Genomic DNA, 9,470 nt, shown 5'->3' with positions numbered 1-9,470 from the left:
GACATTATTTCCTGCGCCTTAGGCGAAAGCGGCGTACGTAGACTTTCACGGCGAACTACAACCCCCTGCAGGCCCCGGGGTGAAATGACACAACTTCCGCACCATCTTGGCCCCTTTGCCTCATGGGAGTTGTAGTTTTCCCATGTGTGTTTTTTTTCTAGAAGTGGCGGCAAGTTACCAGTCCATAACAATGGTCCGGGTCGCCTGATAAGTTCCTTGTATGAGTGAGAGGGGTAGAGCGAGCCTGCGCGGCGACCTCTCCGCGGTCTCTTTAAGGAACACTCGCACCCCCTTCCAATTTAGAACCCCCTGAGCAGGGTAGCCTGGCTGCGGCCGAAGCCGGGGGTCATTGCTTTGTTGGAAGCTGAGCGCGAGGGAATCGGAGGGAGGGGATTGCGGGAGATCCGAGCAGGGGATCGCTCCTCGCTCGGAGCCCTCTTTATTCCCCTGCTTTATTTTCGCGGAGACCCAGAGAGTAGGTCCCCAGCTGCCCCTCAAATTAGTCAGGTATGTTTATAGAAGTTGGCCAAAGAGGCAGAGCAGGGGGCGGGCGGGGGTGGGGGTAGATGGGGATACATGGGTGCTGGTGGTCTGGTGTTTGGGGCCCAGATTTCTGAATTCCCAGCCTGGGTGTAGGAGAGAGGTATTTGGGGGAGAGAGAATTGGACTCCTGGGCCAAAAACTGGAATAAGGCCGCTGTTTCCCTGGACAGGAACAGGTGCTGGCATCCAGGCTTCCTGATTCCTGGATAAAATGTAGAGCTTAAGATCCGACGTTGGGGCGGGGGGGGGGGGGGGGGGGGAGAAACAGAGCCCATTGGGATGTGGGGCCTGAGTCCTGACTTCTCCTTGTTTCTCCAGAATGTCTCAGGAGAATGACCCGTGGAAAAAAGAGTGAGTAAGGCAGCAGGATGGGCAGGAGTGGACAAAGGGGTGCCCGGGGAACCGAGAGTTTGATTATGCCCCCACACTTTCAGCTCTGGCCCCTCACCGCCTTCGCAGGCTCAGCACCACCAGCCTTGCTGGGAGGGGCTGGGGGCCTGGACTTCTGAGTCCTGCCTAAAGGGAGCATCCTAAGATGAAGACCAATGGGTCAAGAGGGGAGGGGCTTGGACTCCTGGGTTCTGAGACCCGAGGGCCCTGGCGTCTGGGATTCTAGCCCATCGGTGCTGGGAGGAGCTTTACAACCGAGGGACAGGCTCAGAGTCTGTCTCCTCTGTGACCTCACAAGTGCTCAGAATCCTGACTTGGGCTGCCCATGGGGCAACCAAGCTGCCTTGCTTACTCTTGCCTCAAGCCTGCCTCTGTCTCAGGGTCCTGTGGGACGAGCTCGCTGCCATAAGGCTGCAGAAGCTGGAACAGCAGGTACTGTGCTGAGAACCCTCACACACACACACATACACACCCCCGGGGCCCCTTCACAGCTCCCTGGGAGCCCATCCCCAGGGACTTCAGGTTCTGCGATTGGGAGATGAGAAAGTAAGAATTCAGGGTCCTAAAGAAGCAGACCTTGGGGACGAGACCCCAAAACTTCTAAGGATCAAGGGCTCTGGGGCAGGAGGCCCAGGTCCTGGGGGCGGAAGGGACCAAGTGCTGAGGAAGGAGGAAAGGAGAGACTGAGGGCTTGGATTCCAAAAACTCTTCCACGGATACAGACCGCCTCCCCTCCCCCGGGGCTCCCCTCCCCCTGGGCTCCCTTCCCCCAGAACTCCCCTCCCCCAGGGCTCCCCTCCCCCATGGCCTCCCCTCCCCCAGAACTCCCCTCCCCCAGGGCTCCCCTCCCCCAGGGCTCCCCTCCCCCATGGCCTCCCCTCCCCCAGAGCTCCCCTCCCCGGGGACTCCCCTCCCCCGGAGCTCCCCTCCCCCAGATCTCCCCTCCCCCAGGGCTCCCCTCCCCCATGGCCTCCCCTCCCCCAGGGCTCCCCTCCCCCAGAGCTCCCCTCCCCCAGGGCTCCCCTCCCCCATGGCCTCCCCTCCCAGAGCTCCCCTCCCCGGGGACTCCCCTCCCCCGGAGCTCCCCTCCCCCAGGGCTCCCCTCCCCCATGGCCTCCCCTCCCCCAGGGCTCCCCTCCCCGGGGACTCCCCTCCCCCGGAGCTCCCCTCCCCCAGGGCTCCCCTCCCCCGGGGCTCCCCTCCCCCGGGGCCCTCCTCCCCCGGGGCTCCCCTCCCCCGGGGCTCCCCTTCCTCAGGCCCATTTTCACCCGAGTCTTCCGCAGGACTCCCGGCCCCCACACACCCCTTTCCCGCTCCCGCAGCGGCGGCTCTTTGAGAAGAAGCAGCGGCGGAAACGCCAAGATTTCCTCATGGTTAAGGCCAATCCTGACGCCTCCCTGCGGTCCTGCCGGCCGCGCCTGAGGTCGGAGCGCCTCGCGGGGAACAGCGGTGAGGGGACCCCCCCTCGGAGGCCAGGAGCGCCCGAGCAGAGCCCGCAAAAGCCGGAGTCACAGCAGCCAAGGGGGACCCCGGGGAGAGCGCGGGTGCGGGCCCTTTAAGGCCACGAGGGGCGGGGCCTGCGAGTCCGGGACCAACCAAAAGCGTGGGGCGGGGTCTGTGGAGGGCTGGGGCGGGTCCTGGCAGAGTTGGGGGGCGCGGCCTGGAAAAGCAGGACCAGAGCTGGAACTGGCAAAGCCGAGCGGGGACCTGGGTAACTTAGAAACCAGGTTCTACCGACCGAGAACCCGGCTGGCTTACAACAATTGAGGGATCTGGAAGAAAAAACAACAACGACAACCAATTGAGGGGTCGGGCTGTCCCCGCCTGAGCCTTGGAGTGAAGGTTGCGTTCAGAATGGGCCTCGGCGGCGGTGGTGTGGGGGGGCCATCCCGGCAGGGGCTGTGTCTGGGAGCCCAGCGAGGAGGCAGGTCTTCGCAGTTTAGAGGCCTCTGCCCTGTCTCCCAGGCCTCCGGAACCCTTTCCTCCGGGAGAACGTGCCGGAAGCACATCTGCACGCGGGTACCCACAGCGCCCAGGGCGTCATGAGCTGTGACGGCGATGGCCGCCCCGAGCCCAGCCCCTTGGCGTCCCCGACGGAAGCAGGTACTCGCAAGCCCTTAGGCCGCCTGTGTTCTAGAACTCCGCTCCCGCTAGAACCCAGGCGTCTGGAACCTCGCTCCTTGATCTGCAAATGAGCCTGGAGTGCCGACCCTTCCCCTCCTCACTCCCCCCACCCCCTTCCCAGGGTCTGCGCGCACACACACACCCGCCCAGGGACCCTGAAACCCACACCAAGTCCAGGTCTTGAACCTTCTCCTTCTCCAACACCCAGTCATCTGAGTCTCCAGCGCTCCCCTCCCCTAGGACCCGGTCTCCAGGGGCCTTCTCTCTCCTGCCTAACAGACGACTTCTACCCGGAGCTGGAGGAGGTCTTCGTGGACGATGTGCCCGCCTTCCGCCCTCCCTTCAGAGAGCCCCCGAGGATAAGACGCATGGGGGGTTGGATACCCCAACGACGACATGGTAATTTGGGGGACATCTTCAGGCCCTCTGCTCCCCTCCCCCACGGTAACCGCCTTTTTGAGGTATGGTTCGCACGCCATACAATTCACTCATTTGACGTGGACAATTCCACGGTCTTTAGTATGTTTGCAGAGATGCGCACCTATCGCCACAATCAATTTCCCTGCATTTTCACCACCCCCAGAGGAAAACTGTACCTCTTACCAGTCACCGGCGCCCCTTCTCCCTGCCCTAGGCAACCACCAACCTGCTTTCTGGCTCTTCTGATTTGCCTAGTCTCAATGTTTCAGATGAACAGAACATGATTTTTCAGGACAGGCTTCTCATGTTTGCATGTTTTTAAGGTTCATCTATGTTGTGGTATTATCAGTACTTCATTCCCTTTTATTCTTTTTTACAGAGAGGAAGAGGAAGGGAGATAGAGAGCTAGAAACATCGATGAGAGAGAATCATCAATCAGCTGCCTCTTGCACACCCTCTACTGGGGATGTGCCCGCAACCAAGTACATGCCCTTGACTGGAATCGAACCCGGGACCTTTCAGTCCGCAGACTGACGCTCTATCCTCTGAGCCAAACGGAGTTTGGCCTCCCTTTTATTCAGAGAAGAAAAGAGAGGGAGATAGAAACACCAATGAGAGAGAATTCTTGATTGTTTGCCTCCTGCACGCCCCCTACTGGGGTTGGAGCCCGTAACCTGGGCTTGTGCCCTTGACCAGAATTGAACTTGGGACCTTTCAGTCCACAGGCCAACGCTCTATCCGCTGAGCCAACCCAGCTAGAGCTTCCCTTTTGTTCTTTAATATTTCATTGCAATGACATTTTATTCTCATGACATGACTATTTCACTCTTGCAAAACAGGAATCATAATGATCACCCCAAAACTCCACTCTTCCTCCACCCCCATCCTAGGTCCCTAGTCTCTCCTCTGCTCTGTCTGGCACAAAGGAAAGGGGGAGCTCAAATCCCACACTGTCCTTAGGCCCAGGGCAGGCAGAGGCTTCTGGGCCTGAGTAGACCCCCTGCATATGAGGGAGGTCAGCGTCCCAGGCTCCTGGGACCCACGTGTCCCCAGCTCAGTCTTCTTCCGGCTTCTTCCATCCCTTAGAGTCCAGTGCAGAGGACGAGAACGATTCCCAGGATGGTGGAGATGAAGTCGAGTCGCCTGGAAGGGATGGTGATGGGGGAAGTGGAGACTCTGGCTCCAACAGGGTGAGAGGTGGCACAGCTCATCCAGATGGAGGCAGAGGAGGGTGGTGCTAAAATCCTGCAGCCAATCAGAGGCCCCCTTTCCTGGTGGGTAGAGCCTGTGCTGACAGCTCTGTGAGTGCCCCATTTACCATCTAGAGCAGTGGTCTGCAGACTGCGACTCGCGAGCCACACGCGGCTCTTTGCCCCCTTGAGTTCTTAGCAAAGGCCAGGTTAGGAGTACCCTAATTAAATTAATAACAATGTTCCTACCTATATAGATTAACTTTTTAAAAATTGGCTCTCCAAAGAAATTTCAATCGTTGTACTGTTGATATTTGGCTCTGTTGACTAATGAGTTTGCCGACCCCTGGTCGAGAGGATTTGAAGAGATGTGAGCACATCAAAACCCAAAGGCAGTGAGCTTGGGGGGAGGGTGACTCAGCCATAGGGAAGGCCAGTTGGTATTGATGAACGTGAGATGCATAGTTTCAGCTGGGCTCTGGCCAGTGTGTTGAGTGGTCAGAGCATCGTGGGTTGCAAGTTTGATCCCCTGTAGATGTGTCTCTCTCCCATAGATGGTGGTTCTTCTCTCCCCTTCTCTCCCTCCCTTCTTTTTATAAAAAGATCAACGGGGGGGGGGGGGGGGGGGGGGGGGGGAGGAGAAACATATATGTCCTCCGGTGAGGAGTAAGAACAACAAAATAGTTTCAGTTGGATAGATCCGGGCCATATTAAGTTATCTAGATTGAATCTCAGCACTTGTTTTAGCTGAATGGGCCATGCAAAGGAATTCTCCAATTGGTAGACGGAGTGAGCTGGGCAGCAGAGGGAAGGAGGGAAGCCAGTGGGGCTTGGCTGGGTGGAATCCTTGACCAATCAGCAAGTGGCCTACGAGTTTGACCAATAGGCAGAATACATGGTCGAGAGTGGGTGTAACCCTGAGCTGGTCTGGCCAATCAGGGTTTTACTAACGGGAACAGGGGGCGTGGCCTGGGCTGGGCTGCACCCCGACTTGAATTTGGCATGTGGGCCAGGGAGAAGACCTGGAAGAGAAGAAGGCGGAACCGGAGTCTGCAGTGAGGACTGTCCCAGGGATGGCTGACGAGATGTCCGAGGCCCTGGACAGCGAGGGCGGCGGGGGCTTCTGCAAGGCGGGGAGCTCGTCCCCCTCGTCTCTCCTCGTCCCAGGCCCTGGGCTCGGCGAGGACATGGAAGAATTTGTGCTGCGGCCGGCGCCGCGCGGCTGCAAGTTGCAGTGTTGCATCAGCCGCGACAAGCGCGGCGTAAACAAGGGCTTGTTCCCCTTCTACTACCTCTACTTGGAGTCGATCAATGGCCACATCCAGAAGGTGCTGTCTGGCTGCGGGGGCAAGCCCCCACCTCTCAGGGGCTTGACTTTCGCGAATCCAAGGCCTTGCCCATCACCTGTCAACTCCAGCTCCAAAGCTTCCCAGAACTGAGCTCCTTAGAGCCCAGCGGCCAAGGCCCTGCCCCATCCCACAGCCAAGGCCCGCCCCCTGAGCAGACGGGCACGGCTTTCTCAAACTCAGGCCACGCCCTGTCGGGATCCAAACCCTCACCCTTACACACCTCCACAACCCATCTTTGTCGGTCCAAAAAGAGCCTTCTCGGCTATAAGGCCCCACCCAATCCTGGTATAAACCCTGCCCCCTCAGGAACCAAGCCCTGCCCTTGGTGGATTGCCTATCCCAGTGTTTTTCAACCTTTTTTGGGCAAAGGCACACTTGTTTCATGAAAAAAAATCACGAGGCACACCACCATTAGAAAATGTTAAAAAATTTAACTCTGTGCCTATATTGACTATATATAAAGTAATTCTCTTGAATAGGAATCAAATAAACACAAAGAAAGTATTTTATAATTACTTTATTATGAAATATTAAGCAAACAAAATAGTGAAAAATTATAAAATTCTTGTCTGCACCTACAGCACACCAGGCAACATCTCGCCGCGGAACAGCGGTTGAAAAACGCTGGCCTATCCAGAGTCAAGCCATGCCCCTCTCAGCCTAGCCATCTTCCCCCACCCCCTTTTTAAAGTATATTTTATTGATTTTTTTTACAGAGAGGAAGGGAGAGGGATAGAGAGTTAGAAACATGGATCAGCTGCCTCCTGCACACCCCCCACTGGGGATGTGCCTGCAACCAAGATACATGCCCTTGACCGGAATGGAACCTGGGACCCTTCACTCCACAGGCCGACACTCTATCCCCTGAGCCAAACCAGTCAGGGCCATTCCCCTCTCTTTGTGGCACTCTCTCTCCCAGAAAGGGGCTTTTTCCGACTCAGAGCCAGATCCACTTTTCCAAGATGGAACACCTACTGAAGGCCTGTTGTAATGTTCAAAGTGAGGCTCTTTCCTATTGTCCGGAGTCAGGCCTGCCTGGCTCTGCCTGAAGGGGAGACATGTAGTTCCCCTTCAGGACCCAGCTGATGACTTCCTGCAGTGAGAACTACATCTCCCAGCAAGCCATGGGACGCTTATCACCCCGTTACCCTTTCCTCTGTCCCCCCCACGGACATAACGTTTCCTTGTCTTTGGACCCCTAGCCCTATCCTGTACCCGAAATGGAATCTGATGGGCTGTTCTCACATCCACAGCACTTCCTTCTGGCTGGGCGAAAGAGAAAAATGAGCACAACCTCTAACTATCTCATTTCCCTGGACCCCACAGACCTGTCTCGGGAAGGGAGCAGCTTTGTGGGCAAAGTTCGGTAGGCAGAGCCCTCTCAGGGACTGGTGGGCTCTGACGTTCTTCAGGTTGTAACCCCAGGGTGGTTAGAAATAGAATGGAAGGTTTTGGAGCATCGGATGACATTTAAGACATTTGACTTCTTCAAAGGCAAGGGGCTGGGACTCCTACGTTCCTGAGTAGGAGTTCCCTCTAATAATAACCAACAGGTATTAGAGGGACAAGAGTTCCTAAAAGGCCGAGCAGGAGATGGAAAATCATGAATCACAGGGCTGGGACTCATCCACGGAAATGAGTCTTGGGTAGAGGACTGGATGGGAAGAATTGATATGATGGCATGGGGAAAGCAGTTAACGTATAGCACAACGGTAATGGTGATTATTTTTATTCTGGCCACGGCCTTCTCGGAGTAGATCAAATGTCTTGGGCACCAAATTTACCATTTTCGACGGTGGGATGAATCCTGAAAAAAAGTATTTCATCCCGGACAATGATCGGATCAGGGAGGAGCTGGGCGTTGTGTGTTACGTAAGTATTCTGGGGACTAGAGAGTGGGTGGCGCAGAATGGTGGGGAGGGAGACGGAGCCAGGCCAACTAGAGCCTCATACCCCTAGGAGACCAACGTCTTTGGATTCCAAGGGCCCCGGAGAATGTCTGTGATCATCCCAGGAATAGATGACCAGAACAAGAGAATCAGATTCCAGCCACAAAGTGTGAGTTGGCTGAGGTTGAGAATCTCTGGGTGCATAGGGGGGGACAGAGGGCTAGGTTACGGGGTCCTAGGTCCTAAGCGGGGAGGGGGAGGGGGACCATGGTTGCAGGTCACAAGGGCAGCCCGGAGGATTTTATCAGATTTGTGTGTCACAGGGAGGGGAGGCTAGGGACTCAAAATTGTGTGTCCGGAGAGAAAAAGAAAACCCACCGGGACCGGTTTGGGTCAGCGGATAGAGCGTCGGCCTGCAGACTGAAAGGTCCCGGGTTCGATTCCGGGCAAGGGCATGTACCTTGGTTGCGGGCACATCCCCAGTGGGGGGTGTGCAAGAGGCAGCTGATCGATGATTCTCTCTCATCGATGTTTCTAGCTCTCTATCCCTCTCTCTTCCTCTCTGTGAAAAATCAATAAAATATATTTTTTTTAAAAACAAACATACTAGTTTGTGGTAGGGTCTCCACGCCCCTACTCTGCCCTCTAGGAACGGGACTGCATTATGAATCGGGTCCAACGGGGGGCCAACGAGGGGCTGATCCTCCTGCAGAACAAAGTCCCATCGTGGAGCTACAACGCTGGCGCCTACGTGCTCAATTTCCACGGCCGAGTCACTCAGGCCTCCGTCAAGAACTTCCAGATTGTGTATCCCAATGACCGTGAGCTCCTAGCAACTGGGCTGGGGCCCGGGGGTGGAGGGAACGGGGGACACCAACGGACAAGAACTACTCCTCCCATCAACACTCAAGGTTTTCTCTCAGCAAGGCCCACTCCACGCTGTTGCAAAGCCTCTTGGGAATTGTAGTTTATACGGCACTCATAGGGCTTCCTGGCAAAGTAAGGGCGAGGCTGCACAGCCCCTTAGTCTTCTGAGCTCTTAGGGGTCTGGGCAGGGAAAGTGTCTGACGGGGTTTCTAACTTCCTCCTCCTCAGCCCACTACTTGGTGCTTCAGTTCGGCCGCGTGGCCCCAGACCTGTTCACCATGGACTTCTGCTTCCCGCTTTGCCCACTTCAAGCCTTTGCTATCTGCTTGTCCAGTTTCGATGGGAAACTGGCGTGTGAGTAACCCAATAAAATACAACCCTGTCCACAGCTCCGAGCCTGCGCATTTGGAGAAGGGCTCCAGCATGCCTCTGCACCGCCTTACTTACCAACACTTATTAGACGTGTTCGGGGTCCTGGGGAGTGGGCTGCTGAGTGGCACCTGCTCTGGTGGCACTCAGTGCATCATGGGAGATGGGTATTTTTATATATATATTTATTTATTAATTTTTTACAGAGAGGAAGGGAGAGGGATAGAGAGCTAGAAACATCAGTGAGAAACATTCACCAGCTGCCTCCTGCACAACCCCCAATGGGGATGTGCCCGCATCCAAGGTCCATGCCCTTGACCGGAACTGAAC

At 56.2% G+C, this 9,470-nt stretch overlaps 1 protein-coding gene across 3 annotated transcripts; it reads left to right on the top strand.

Moving 5' to 3' along the window:
- The first annotated feature begins 59 nt into the window (after positions 1-59).
- Positions 60-9,159, top strand: TULP2 (TUB like protein 2). 3 transcript variants are annotated; one of them, XM_036425677.2, is made up of 12 exons: positions 60-507; positions 861-893; positions 1,313-1,364; positions 2,255-2,381; positions 2,898-3,035; positions 3,336-3,455; positions 4,563-4,666; positions 5,680-5,994; positions 7,269-7,381; positions 7,773-7,887; positions 7,975-8,073; positions 8,554-9,159. In XM_036425677.2, exons 2-12 carry the CDS (start codon positions 862-864, stop codon positions 8,869-8,871), a joined length of 1,533 nt encoding a protein of 510 aa, XP_036281570.1. In that variant the 5' UTR covers positions 60-507; position 861; the 3' UTR covers positions 8,872-9,159. The 3 variants fall into 3 exon arrangements, with proteins under 3 accessions (XP_036281570.1, XP_036281568.1, XP_036281569.1); XM_036425675.2 differs by having other exon boundaries at positions 2,216-2,381; XM_036425676.2 differs by lacking the exon at positions 60-507 and having other exon boundaries at positions 824-893; positions 2,216-2,381; positions 8,554-8,725; positions 9,000-9,159.
- Positions 9,160-9,470: the final 311 nt, after the last annotated feature.

This window comes from Pipistrellus kuhlii, unplaced genomic scaffold (genome assembly GCF_014108245.1).
Source record: "Pipistrellus kuhlii isolate mPipKuh1 unplaced genomic scaffold, mPipKuh1.p scaffold_m20_p_84, whole genome shotgun sequence".
In the NCBI taxonomy this organism is placed as follows: Eukaryota; Metazoa; Chordata; class Mammalia; order Chiroptera; family Vespertilionidae; genus Pipistrellus; species Pipistrellus kuhlii.
The sequence above is the reverse complement of the archived record's forward strand: the minus strand, read 5'-3'. Positions and strand labels throughout refer to the sequence as shown.

Coding starts and splice junctions, on each gene's coding strand:
- TULP2 (XM_036425675.2), top strand. CDS start 862: ATGTCTCAGGAGAATGACCCGTGGAAAAAAGA. Junction 894..1,312: donor AATGACCCGTGGAAAAAAGA/GTGAGTAAGGCA, acceptor CCTCTGTCTCAG/GGTCCTGTGGGACGAGCTCG. Junction 5,995..7,268: donor TCAATGGCCACATCCAGAAG/GTGCTGTCTGGC, acceptor TCACATCCACAG/CACTTCCTTCTGGCTGGGCG.